Below are 14,109 nucleotides of genomic sequence, written 5' to 3'. Positions count from 1 at the left end.
TTCTTCTTCTTTACTTCATCATTGCACAAATTCTGCAACAGCTACAGCCACTTTGGATTGTTTTCGTTGGGCCATAACAATAACTTTTTTCTGCTAGTGGCTTTACGTCGCACCGACACAGATAGGTCTTATGGCGACGATGGGATAGGAAAGGCCTAGGAGTTGGAAGGAAGCGGCCGTGGCCTTAATTAAGGTACAGTCCCAGCATTTGCCTCGTGTGAAAATGGAAAACCAAGGGAAAACCATCTTCAGGGCTGCCGACAGTGGGATTCGAACCAACTTTCTCTATAACAAAAACTAGGCAATGCACATACTATTTGCAATACAGACTGGCGGACTGGTCCGCCAACGGGTTCGCCAGTGTATGGTCACCGTCGAGCCAGTCGGGTTCGGGGTGTGGATTTTATACATGGACGGGCTCGCCAACCGGCTCGACTGTGAATGGGCCCCTTAAGGGTTTGTGCCATCACATAGTAATCTACCTCTACTACGAACATAGAAACATGCAGTGCTGCCATCTCTTGGCTGTCCCGTTAATTACTGTTATCCATTTCACCTCTGCCTCAATTGAACAATTCTCATACTATTGCTAGTGGTTTCTTACGTCGCCCTAGCTTAGATTATTTCTCGGTGACAATAGGGTTGGGAAGGGAGGAACTGGAGTAAAATTGCGGAAACTTCCAACCCTTATACAATGCAATAGGAAAGTCTCGGGCTGAGTAGCTTGGCCGGTAGAGCGCTGGCCTTCTGAACCCAACTTGCCACGTTCGATCCATCGATTTGATGGTGCTCAAATAAGTCAGTCTCGTGTCGGTAGATTTGTTGGCAAGTAAAAGAACTCCCGAGACACAAAATTCCGGCACCTCGGAGTCTCCGAAAACCGTAAAAGTAGTTAGTGGGACGTACAAACCAGTAACATTCTTCTTCTTTATCTGTTTACCCTCTGGGGTTGGTTTTTCCATCGGACTCAGCGAGGGATCCCACATCTACCGTCTCAAGGGCAGTGTCTTGGAGCGTGAGGCTTTGAGTCGGGGGGATACAGCTGGGGAGGAGGACCCATACCTCGCCCAGGTGGCCTCAAAAGCTATGCTGAACAGTGGCCATGTGGGGGGACGGAAAGATTGGAAGAGATAGACAAGGAAAAGGGAAGGAAGCGGCCGTGACCTTTACTTTGGTACCATCCCGGCATTTGCCTGGAGGTGAAGTGGGAAACCACGGAAAACTACTTCCCGAACTCCCCCCCGCCACGTACTCAGTTGACGTTCCGAGTCTGAGTGGACCCCATTTTCACACTTCGTGGCAGAGCCGGGAATCGAACCCGGGTCTCCGCGGGTTTCAGCTAATCATGCTAACCACTACACCACAGAGGCGAAGACCAGTAACATTATTGTTAATAGGAAAGTCGAGAAGTCTAACAAGCAAACAATTCTCATGGGGGCAGATGAAATTATTAAATGTCATCATAATATCGTATTCTGCTGTATTAAAAAGGCATATTACCAGTTTCTCACGACTTGACCATAATTACACCATGAGAAAACACGATGTGAATACTAACTACTTACATCACGGACAAGAATGTATTTTTTTTAAAATATTCATTTCTTCCACATTCACGTGCTCAAAACTTACTTATTTTAGGGTCCTGTTGAGTCCACAACTCAAAAACTGTCGGACAAATTCTTGAAGAAGCGCAATAAAGATAATACCTCCCACTTATACGCTTCAACCCTTGGATCGACATGTTTTCTGTTTGTACAAACATGATACGCGATCTTTCTCATTGTATTTATCTTCAATAGTCGACCGATGTTCTGCAACAGCGAAATAACACTTTCAAACTACAGCCACTGACATACCAGCAGTTCTTCTCACTGCGATTTCAGTACCGACATTATAACATGGACATTGGCTGGATTAACTGCAAGAAACAAAAACTATTTTCAAAATTTCACTGACTACTACTACGAGAATTTGAAAGGTCACAATATTAAATAAGAAAAGGCCGCAGTTAATAAATGTTCAATGTGGATGGTGTTCGGAGAGGTTTCGCTTTACACACTTGTTCTTGTGGACAATCACTTTTAGAGTGTTTATGTTCCTGATTAATCGAAGTTGGAAATGTCTTATGAATTCAGTGAAACATAAATACATGTAAGTACTTCGATTAGTTCTCATTAACATAAATTGTTACTCTCGTGAAGTCATTCTTGAAGTCTCCCAGAGTTATTGCGCTCAAGTGACCAAACTTCGAACGAATACATAATCTTTTTATTCTAAATTCGATGAAATAAAAATAATTAAATATTTTATCTCCCCCATCAATATGCTTGCTTGGAAATATAACTGTATAACTTATAGAAGTAATAGTCAATAATTATTAATCTGAAGTAAAAACGCAGTTTGGTGAGGTGCCTTACCATGAGTTTCCGTCAAACACGGAAATGAATACAAATGAATCTGTGTATGCAAACTTCTTTAAATCTATTCTTTATTTTTCTTTCATTTTTCCAAATTGCGTTACCTATTGTAATATCAACTATGTCCGACTCATTGGCTGAATGGTCAGCGTTGAGGCCTTCGGTTCAGAGAGTTCCGGGTTCGATTCTCGGTCTGGCCGGGGATTTTAATCGTGATTGGTTAATTATTCTGGTTTGGGGACTGGGTGTTTGTGTTTGTTCCAACAATTTCGTCTTCATATTTAGACAAGACACTACACTACCAACCACCTCAGAAACAAGTAATAGTGATTACATCCTGCCATATAAGGCTTGCGTCAGGAAGGGCATCCGGGCGTAAAAACAGGTCAAATCCACATGTGCGACACAGTTCGCACCCGCGAACCCACAGGTGTGGGAAGAGCGGTAGAAAAAGAAGTTTGTAATATCAACTATGTATTGTTTGTTGTAACTGGAATACAACTCTGTTAAATAAATAAATAAATAAATAAATAACTTAAGTGTATATCCAACGACACCAAGCAGTGCAGTTTGAAATAAAGCTGAGCTCCGCATACGGTAGGTGGTAGGCTGGTCCTGAGAATGTTGTTCCGGGATTTCTCACTCTGCTCACTAAGGCAAATGCCGGGACAATATTTCTCTTACAGGCCACAGTCGTTTACCTCTCACTATTCTTCGCACCTGAACACACAGCAACGCATCTCCTGGCCTGAAAGACTGAGTTTCTTTCTAGGATACCCCCGCCTTACCCCTTCAGGGTAAGGATTAAAAGCTTATATATATATATATATATATATATATATATATATCAAACGCAATCGTCGGAGCTGGCAACGTATTTATGTTGTTAGACAAGTCTTAAAAACTCTAAAAGTTGTTAGGAAGTTGATAATTGTCTCCACAAGTTAGCGAACGCCATTACGGCCGGGTGCAAGTTGAGACGATGATGTGAGTTGACTGACCACGGGGTTTCCGTGAAACACGGAAATGAATACAACAGCGAATCTTCGAATACAGGGTGACGTGGCACGTTTCAGCACGTCCGTGAGCTGCTCGTGCCGGAGTTTTCACTAGTGACGACGACCTGAGCTGAGTGAAAAATTGTGTTTTCCGAAGAAGTCCATGATGGAGGAGAAACTCATCGAGGCAGTTCGAGAGAGAAAACTTTTATATGACACCTCACATACTGACTACATGAAAATCAAATTAAAATCACAGTTGCAAGACTTTATAATGTGTTTAATTAAGATTATTTTATTTGTTTTAGTTGACATTTTATATTCATTATACTCCCTCTTTAACTAACGATTTTTTGTAAAAATATCCATATAAGTTAATTGTATATTTTCTGCATACTAATAATGAATGACAAGAATGAGTTAGTTGGGAACATTCAGATTTGTCATTTAAAATAAAATAAGAACGTAATATTGAAATTTATTTTCTACTTCACTACTTTTTTATAATTAATAATTTTGTATAATTATATACAGTATGTGCAGTAACAGAAATGACGCATTTTCTAGGAATGATTTTGATTCACTACTAGCTGATGTACCCGTGCTTCGCTACGGAATTCTACGTTGTATACATAATTCTAGGTTAGGTAGTGTACACGTTGTGAGTCAGACTATATTAAATTGTATAGCTCGTAACATTACCACAGAAACGCGACGGGAAAGTCACCATACATATTTTCTCATGTGAAGTCTGGGTTAGGGAATTTTCATTGAAATGAAGTTGGAGAGTTTTCATTATAATGGTAGACTCTCACTCTCCACCTGCCTTTTTATATCATCAGAAGGACTGCCTTAGTAGTTTTCCCAACTGAAATAAACGTAGGTCATTACAATGACGTCAGTAGGAATGTCGCGATAAAAAGCTAGTTGCTTTACGTCGCACCGACACAGATAGGTCTTATGGCGACGATGGGACAGGAAAGGCCTAGGAGCTGGAAGGAAGCGGCCGTGGCCTTAATTAAGGTACAGCCCCAGTATTTGGCTGGTGTGAAAATGAGAAAGCACGGAAAACCATTTTCAGGGCTGCCGACAGTGGGATTCGAACCCACTATCTCCCGGATCCAAGCTCACAGCCGTATGCCCCTGACCGCACGACCAACACGCCCGGAGCGATAAAAAGCAATGCTATCAAATAAAATACTCGATCAAATGAAAAACCACATATTTTCTCACTTTTAACGAACAGTACTATGCTGCCGATCTAACAAGTCTAGGCTGAATTTCCAGAGTTGGAATGGCCAGGCCGCAGACAGCCGTGAACACTTCTCTGCCATTGGGCCTATTCCGTTAAGTTTGCACACTGCTCATGCCAATCAGCGCCTCAGAGTAGGGATTGAATAGCTGGAATACTATGATGAACCAGTGTGTTGCGTACCAGCAGTATCAGAAAATGTATGAACCAGAGGAATGGCATGCTAAAGAAGAAAGTTATCTAACTCCCCAGCTACTTCTCGCCAATATTCAGGCAGGCTGTTATACTTGGTACGCAGCAGCAACCCCATCTATCGGAGATGCGTGGCAGCAGAAGAGAAAAAAACATCACATCAAGCAATGGTCAAGTAATGTTATTGTCGATCAATTTTATGAGCTTTTGATATTGTAGGCCTTTACATTTTGTTTTCTTCCGATTCTGAAATACCACTCTAATCGTAGTTGGTACGGTTAAAGTGAATAAAAATTATCGGAAATTATATTTTTCTGTAACGTTTGTTATGTAGTACTTTTCGATAGGTCCAATAACATAGGTATTTAAAAATTACATTTTTGGCTCCTTCCCCATAAACTACCATTTCATTCAGGGCGAATAAAATGATTTAGAGCCTAGATTGTAGTGGCTCATTCCCCGACTTCACATACCGATTTTCATTAAATTCTCTTCAGCCATTTTTTCGTGATACGCGTACATTCATACATACAGACATAGAAATGACGGAAAATTAAAAAGTGCATTTCCCTGTTACTGTGGACACGTCCAATACAGTAATACCATTATTTTTAAATTCTGAGCAATATAGACAAAACTCTTATTGTATATAGGCCTATGTATACAGACGAACTAACATTTATTAAGTTTTTCTTTATCATCTTTTGAATATGTTTTCTGCTGAGTGTTACTAAACCTTTTTTTTTATAAGAAACTTCTAGTAGGTCTATCTAAGTAAGGATTCAATACATATTGCAATCATCGCACACATTATTGACAAGTCACTTGCAGTGGTGATTGAACTGCCACCTCAACTTTCGGTCTCCCTGCGCGCAGTTGAGTTCAGAGCCTGCTTCCTGTGTCACCCAGCTGTCTCAACTTGCGCCCGGCCTCAGATATACATGCAGTGTACAAACAAGTTACTCACAAGGACGTGCATACAGTAGGTGCAGAGTGAGCCGATTAAAACTGTGCCGACGAAGCCGACCACCATACCCGCATGGTAGAAGGCGTTGGGCATTGCCAGGATACCAGTGCCCAGACTACCCTTCAGCAAGTGGACGAGAGTATCTACATTTCTGAAACATAAACAGAGAAAGGAGACATTTAGACCAACTGGTTCCATATCTACCAACGGTTCATAACCTTATATATAGCGTGTTCAGTAACAACAACAAAAACAATGAGAACAAGGGATGGTGATCACTGGACCTCGGTCCGGCTCCTTGACTGAATGGTCAGTGCAGTACTCTTCGGTTCAGAAGGACCCGGGTTCGATTCCGGGTCGGAGATTTTAACCTCAAATGGTTAATTCCCTGGGCTCGAGGACTGGGTGTTTGTGCTATCCCCAGCATCCCTGCAACTCACACATAACGCTATCCTCCACCACAAAAACACGCAGTTACCTACACATGGCAGATGCCGCCCACCCTCATCGGAGGGTCTGCCTTACAAGGGTTGCACCCGGCTAGAAATAGCCACACGAAATTATTATTACTAGCCCTCGGATTTTTAGGTGCCAAACATGTTATTTTAGGTGCCTAAAATAGGCTCTGAAATATGAAAAATAAAATAGGTTCTAAAATATATTTTAGGCAGCTTCAATTTTAGTTATTTTCATAAGCATTTATAAATTAAAATATAATTTTTAATTCTTCTAAATTGATAACTCTTGTGTATGTAAGGAGGGGGGGTATAGGACACATTTTATTCACCTATTCGCTGCAAATGCCACAGATTTTTTTTTTTTTTTTGCTAGTTGCTTTACGTCGCACCGACACAGATAGGTCTTATGGCGACGATGGGACAGGGAGGGGCTAGGAGTGGGAAGGAAGCGGCCGTGGCCTGGTGTGAAAATGGGAAACCACGGAAAACCATCTTCAGGGCTGCGCACAGTGGGGTTCGAACCTACTATCTCCCGAATACTGGATACTGGGCGCACTTAAGCGACTGCAGCTATCGAGCTCGGTCAGAAAATAATTTTACCGTCCGATGTGAAATGGGGGAACTCATGTAATCTCCTATACGGCGACTTGGAAGCCCACGCTTTCAGCATAATGCAGCCACAGTGAACAAACGGACTCGCCGACATATTCTCAGAGAAGGAAATGAAGAGGTTCTTTTTTTGTTTTTGTTTTTTCCCCAGCAGGTCACTGGACACTGCGACACGCAAACTTCGGGTGTGTTTACTGCGGGAGGTTCTTACGGACTTCCGGGAAGGGTGGTTTACACCTTCTAGCTTATAAGATTTTGTTTGGAAAGTTAAATATTTAGCTTGGAATAAATTAAACGAATTGTTAATCGATTTACGGATAAACATAGAAGTTATAAGAATATGGGCAATATAGGTTCTAAATCAGTTTAGGTACTTTAGGCACTGTAAGACCACCTTAATATATAAAACTTGTAAATACAACGTTTTAAGTTCTCTCTTCAAGAAAAAGTAGGTACTGTATTAATATTCACTGTGGTAAGGGGAAGTACAACTATGCACATATTCCTCTCCACTAAACAAAGGAAGAAATGCAAAAATTCGGACCTTTTTGGAGAATGAGGGTACCAGCAAATCGGTAAAAGAACGGGAAGAATAGTGAAGGAAGTGAAAGACTCCCTAGGCCTCGTAAACCGGATGCCATTAGGTGTCGGAGGGGAACAAGAGGTTGCCAAAGAAGGTCGGACAGGAAAGTTGAAAGTTTTGCAAATGTAACCGGAAACATATTATAGGGGACTCACGTTCGCCAAAACTCTCTAGTTGACAGCTCCAGGGGATAAGAATGGCTTCTTTTTACCGGGAGATCTCGGGTTCGATTCCCAGGATGGCCAGGGATTTTAATTCTGGACTGAGGGCTAGAACGGAATTTTCTTAGTCACGTGAGACCAACTGAGGTACTGTTGATACGAGAGCAGCGGATCCGGTCGTGGAAACCAAGCAATACGGTTGAGTACGTCGTCATACCGACCACTTGACACAATTATCTTTTTTTTTTTGCTTTACGTCGCACCGACACATATGTCTTACGGCGACGATGGGATAGGAAAGGCCTAGGAATGGGAAGGAAGCGGCCGTGGCCTTAAGGTACAGCCCCGGCATTTGCCTGGTGTGAAAATGGGAAACCACGGAAAACCATCTTCAGGGCTGCCGACAGTGGGGCTCGAACCCACTATCTCCCGATTACTGGATACTGGCCACACTTAAGCGACTGCAGCTATCGAGCTCGGTTTGACAATTATCTGCAGACCTCAAAACATCAAAGCCTCAGTAGCATATATGCGCCAAGTATTTTAAATAATAATAATAATAATAATAATAATAATAATAATAATAATAATAATAATAATAATAATAATAATAATACACTTTAACAAGTCAATAGGGGCTGCCTGGCTGAGGCAGTAAAGGCGTGCTTGGTTCACCCGCAAGGAAGTGGGTTCGACTTCCCGTAAGGCGGTCGAACATTAAAAAAAAACGAGATTTCCACTTCCGGAGGTGCACATGCCCCTAAGGTTCATTCAGCCTACACCAAAATGAGTACCAAGTTAATTCATGGGGGCAAACGTGGGCATGCGTAGAGCTAACCATTCTACCCTAGTGGAAGCCCTTTCACCCCTCCCAGGGCTTTCATGGCCTGTATCGAGATAGCTTCTTTCTTTTTCTTTACAAGTCATTATCACACTGAAACATTTTCACGTCGATCTGAATTCTCCACTGAGCACAGTACTCGTTAGTGTGAGAGATTGTCAACATGTTCTCAGAGAAGCCGAGGTGCCGGAATTTGATGGTGATGCTTGTTGTTTAAAGGGGCCTAACATCTAAGTCATCGGCCCCTAATGGTACGAAATGAGATTAAATGTAATGACAAATTAAAAGTTCAAAATCCTCCAATGACCAGAATTCAAAATGTGAGGACGAAGAATGAATGGATGGATATGAATTTAAAACAATCAGTGGATCAGACCCGCAGTGCCTCACATTCACATAAACTGACGTAAAACAATAGTAGAACTGACCAACGAACTGCTTCCAAAGCACAATACTGAATCGATGATTCTTGCAGTCTAAAGGGGTCCAAAATCCAAGTCATCGGCCCCTCATAATGGTAGGAAAGTAGAACCATGTTATTTGTCATGGTGCGGTAGTAATCAAAAGTAGCGTAGACTCGCGGTATTCCATACATTATGGTACTATTCACAGGTGAGGAAGTTCGCACATGTAATACAGACCTATGGTGTTTCGCACATTGCGGCGCCATTTACAGGCAACGCAAACCTATGGTATTCATCATAAGTGTACTAACGACAGGGACTCGTTCTATCCCGTGGTGTTACTCATATAGTGGGTACCAATTACAGGCAAGCTAGAACCACGGTGTCGCTCATATAGTGGTACTAATCACAGGTACTGTAAAAGCCGACAGTGCACTCTAAGTAGGGGGCTGACCGCTCGGGCGTGCTACTGATCACAAACCTGTTTGGTACCTAACATAGTGGTACTACGCGCAAGTAAAAGCGACCCATGGTGTTCTCCGCGTGGTGGTACTAATCACAAGTAGTTTCATGGTTCTAATACAATCATCCCTTGGTCGCCCCTTTTAGTCGCTTCTTACGACAGGCAGGGGATACCGTGGGTGTATTCTTCGTCTGAGTCTCCCACCCACAAGGGGTTTGCCGGAATTTTGCTCCGATGGAGTTCTTTTATGTGCTGGTAAATCTACTGACACGAGGCTGATTATTATTATTATTATTATTATTATTATTATTATTATTATTATTATTATTATTGTCTAAGCTCTTCATTTTGATTTCACGCCGTATAGGCTGCCAGCACGTCAATTTTGGTATTTCTGTACAGAGAAATGGAACTCTGTCAATCGACTTTTATCAGAGTTTTTATTAATCCTTTTCGGTGAACATCGAATGTGTCGCCAGCATGACAACATCGTGCGACATGGAGACCCGAATGGACTTTCCCCGCCTTTCAAAATGATTAAGGCTGCCATGTTTGAACTCGTGACCGTATGATCAGGAGGTGGACAGTACCACTCATCCATAGAAGGAGTGTCTAAATGAAAATAAGTACTCATAGAAACAAAGTTACCACTTATACAAACAATGCACATGTCATAAAAGTCTAGTCTCTATAAAAAAAAGCAGTGCAGACAATGAGAAATGATTTTTTGTCTAAAAAGATATCTCGGATGTTTATTTTAACGTACAGTAGTATAGTCACTAATCAGTACAAAGTTATGTTCTGATACTCACGTTGTGGGTGCATCTGTCTGGCGGTGCATGTGCGGGTCGTAGTGGGCGTTGTCGTCATCTAGGTCGAGGGGTGGAGACCCATCAGGCAGTGGAGGATCCAACCCAATGGTAAATATTCCGTCCCCAGCCTCCAGAGGGCGCTGGTCACCATTCGCCTGCCTCTGACTGGAACATATGAGTACCATATCACGAGCCATATTCTTAAGGGTGGTTTTTATCTGAAATAAAAGTGTTTCAGATTTGACCATACTCGAAATTCAAATCCGATACGTCAGCTCTCTGCACAATGACAGGCGATTCTCCTAGAAGGGTCCATGCATGAGAAAATTATATTATTTAATGTCAATCATTTAATGGATGGGGTGTGTATGGAACTATTTCTTTAATCATGATCCAGAAGGCGGGTTGAGTAGAACGGAGACGATGAATTGCCTCCCCAGGTCAAAGTAAATTACCTCCTGTTTACATGAGCTATCGAATGCAAATTGCCTTTTGTTTATCCGAGAGAGCGAACGTTCCTCCCGTCAGTAAATATGCCACTGGAACCACATTTTCGTTTCCATTTTCAGCCTTAGGACTGTCAGCGTTGTAGGCTTACCACTTCGCCATAAAACTTAAAATGTGTTGAAAAATTAAATATTGACCTTTAAATAGGTAGGAATTTAAAACAAACAATCCTTATAAACCCAAGTCATCTGTTCTTGCCGAGATGGAATTATTTCATTTTGTAGAAATGTTACTTTGCGCAAAACAGGTATAGTTTATTCCTTTTGCCTAGGCTTCTAAGCGACATATAGGTGTCGTTCTGTATTTGTTTTACGAATAATAGGGAGTGATAAATATTAGGATAGCTGTCGTTGAAAAGACTGGAATGATTCATAATTGTTAGTGGTGCGTCTAATTTATGACGATTGTTATATGTCCAAATCACAGGAAGGAAGCAGGCGACTTTCAGTACGTACGTGTCCACATTGTATTCGGTGAATTCTCGTATTCACGATGGCATTTCAGCGGATGAACAACGCAACTTCGTGACATTTGAACATTTAACGTCGAAGCCAAATTAGAGGCAGTTTACTTACAACGTCTCTAATAAAGAGGAAGCAGGTTACACACTTAGGAAAAGGTAAGCAGACCCCTTGTAGCACTTTACGTCACCCCGTCAAAAATTACTAGGTACTGAGATTTAACCTGTTACAGGAAAGCCCCAGATATGCCAGCGAGTGGTATGATGATGAGCGATACATACAGAGTGGTAGCCTTGCATGTTCTTATAGTTCACAATCTTTGACGCCACTGAAACAGAAATAAAACAACAGCAAAACCGTAGTGATAGTTGGTTAAAATACGGTAACAGTAGATGACCATCGTCATTGGCCAACCGAGTGTCTCATGACAGGTTCTTCATTAAATAAATACTATAATAAACACAGTACATGTTTCCTACCGCCAGAACAACTCGTCCGCATCAATGAAATATGACAAGTTAAGGGTGATTAAAGAAAAACACTGTAAACGCTGCGTATGTTGTGCAGGGCAGCATACTGATCATTTCAAAGGGGGAATCCCTGTCCGGAAATGCATGGTTTGGGCGCTCTGGTATATCTTAGTATCATACCCCTGAATTTTTATGTTAGGTTCTTCTATCAAGGGTATGGTACGAGGCTCCTGTATCACAGGAATCCATCCTGAGACTGAAATACTGAGCGCACAAAGTCACGTTTTTAACTATGTGCACCAATCTCTGAACCACTGATAAACTCTGATGTGCAACTGAATTGGAAGACAACTCCGTTTTGGTGAGATTGCCCTGTGGAAGACCAGGTGAATGTTACAGTATGGAGATTGTTCACGTGGTATAGTACCCTAATACATTTGCCAACAACCCTTATCGGAGAACGACACGGGAACTTACTGTCTGTCTGTTAGGTCATCAGCCCAGAGGCTGGTTGGATCCTCAAATAGCGCAAAAACCAATGGCAGCACCAAAATGAGGCGTACTAGGCAATACGAGGAGTGAGGTAGTTTGCCATTGCTTTCCTCACTGGGTCAGAAAGTGCTATTGCAGCACGACTGACCCTATGAGCAACACCTTTCATAACATTCATGCACTAGTCGTGCTCTGAATGTCATTACTCAGCACCACCCATACCCAGCAGCTTCCGTATTGTCACAGCCATGGATGAGACTGGGACTTCGGTGGAAGCTACACTTTACTCTGGCCTGTGCCAAGAGATGGATACAAAAGTATTGTATCCATCAAGAAATGGCAGCAGGCAAAGGAACTTACTGTCAGAACAAGTCTACCCATTTGTTCACCTCCCTCATCCTGAAGAAGATCTATAGCTTCAGCAAGTCAATGCATCGCCTCATCACCTCCGAAGTGTGGTCGATTGTTTCGATGAACACTGCACGGACATGAGGATACTTGCCTGGCCCTCATAGTCACCCGACCTCAGTCCTATTGAGCACATCTGAGATGCTCTCGAAAGGGATGTGCGGTTCCTGGACCTTGCTCCAACCAGTCTCCGAGCGTTATGTGCAGTGGTCAGGGATCAATATGCCTTCCCAACTCTTCCTTGTCTTGCAGTGTCCAATACAACACGCATCGCTATCATCTTCAGAGCGAAAAGTGGTACTAATTAAATTCTCATCAGTGTACTCTCTGTAATGAAGCTGGAGGTCGAAAATTCGAACACATTTCGTTGTTCAAAGCACACTGTGATGTTTTTGTTGGGTTCGTGAATGTTTCTGCACTAAAAAACGTGGAATTCACGTCCTTCACCATATCCGAAATGTTGACAAACTTTTATGATCAGTTTGCAAAGAGCTGTCGGTGATATTTTGAATCATTCTGTATAAACAAGTAAACAACTGTATGCAAAGAACAAAAATATGGTAAAGTTTGTTTAATCAATAGCATTTTTACATTAATGTCTTTGCTGTAAGGCGGGTGATCCATAAGATCTCTGCGGAAACACTGCTAACAGACCATTGTTGCGTTGCCATAGAGCACAAGCATACTTCGTGACCGTTTTCATGGTCAACGCATCTTTGTACAATAATGGAAGCATGCAACATTATATTAGCAGACGCGAGTCTCAGACTGACCACGTCCTGTGCTGTTTCTACGAACACCAAACCATGCAGTGCTACCATTTCTTGGTCTCCCATCAGCTACTTGTTGCTTGCTTGTTGTTTAAAGGTGCCTAACATCTAGGTCATCGGCCCCCATCAACTACTTGCAGTGTTGCCGTCTCTGTCCATGTTTCAATTGAACAAATCTTATTCTTTACCACATTCGCGAGGAGCTGCCTTGGATGTCGCTAATCTATTATGTGAGATAAAAGGAAAAACTTCTTGTAAGGATAAGACTTACATGTAACTACCATTGTTGAGATTACTGAGCCCCATGGACGTGTCTCCATTCTTCATCTCACCTCCTGGGAGGTCCAGTCTTGGCATCTCGTATGAACGTGCAGAAGCTGAAAAACAATTCAAAAACTGGTGTGAAGTTTCACTTTGGGAAAATCAAATTATCACAAACATGTCTCTCAATAAAACTCAAATCAATAACGATTAATTTAAATGCAAATATCGAATCGTTTACGGGAGTACCTGTATGGAATTTGTAGTCGATTAATGTAGGATTCAGTGCTTCGAAATGGGGAAAACTGACTCAGGGCCTATTAAACTACTGCGAATGATAATCAGTTCTCTATATGATGAGATGAGGTCTCTTTAATAAAAGAGACGTATATGTCTCTAGCCATCCATCAGGATTTCACATCACAGCCTGCTACGGTTGATAGGTAATATCGTGTCACACATGTTATATCCCTAATTTCGTGACACAAATTGTCAGTTACTTATGGATATAATATAATATAATATAATATAATATAATATAATATAATATAATATAATATAATATAATATAATATAATAT

General features: G+C 41.8%; 1 protein-coding gene across 3 annotated transcripts in view; it reads right to left on the bottom strand.

Annotated features, from left to right (window-relative positions):
* The window catches only part of LOC136874020 (proton-coupled amino acid transporter-like protein CG1139), a 206,297-nt gene that overhangs the window by 53,356 nt on the left and 138,832 nt on the right, over positions 1 to 14,109 (bottom strand). For all 3 annotated transcript variants that reach the window (XM_067147489.2, XM_067147488.2, XM_067147487.2), the window contains exons 2-4: positions 13,540 to 13,645; positions 10,161 to 10,325; positions 5,830 to 5,980 (exon numbers count right to left, since the gene is read on the bottom strand). In XM_067147489.2, coding sequence (XP_067003590.2) covers positions 5,830 to 5,980; positions 10,161 to 10,325; positions 13,540 to 13,625 — 402 coding nt within the window. In that variant the 5' untranslated portion in view covers positions 13,626 to 13,645. The remainder of the gene's footprint in view (positions 1 to 5,829; positions 5,981 to 10,160; positions 10,326 to 13,539; positions 13,646 to 14,109) is intronic.

Source organism: Anabrus simplex, chromosome 5 (genome assembly GCF_040414725.1).
Source record: "Anabrus simplex isolate iqAnaSimp1 chromosome 5, ASM4041472v1, whole genome shotgun sequence".
Taxonomy (NCBI): domain Eukaryota; kingdom Metazoa; phylum Arthropoda; class Insecta; order Orthoptera; family Tettigoniidae; genus Anabrus; species Anabrus simplex.
Note: the sequence above shows the minus strand (reverse complement) of the source record. Positions and strands in the feature narration are given on the sequence as shown.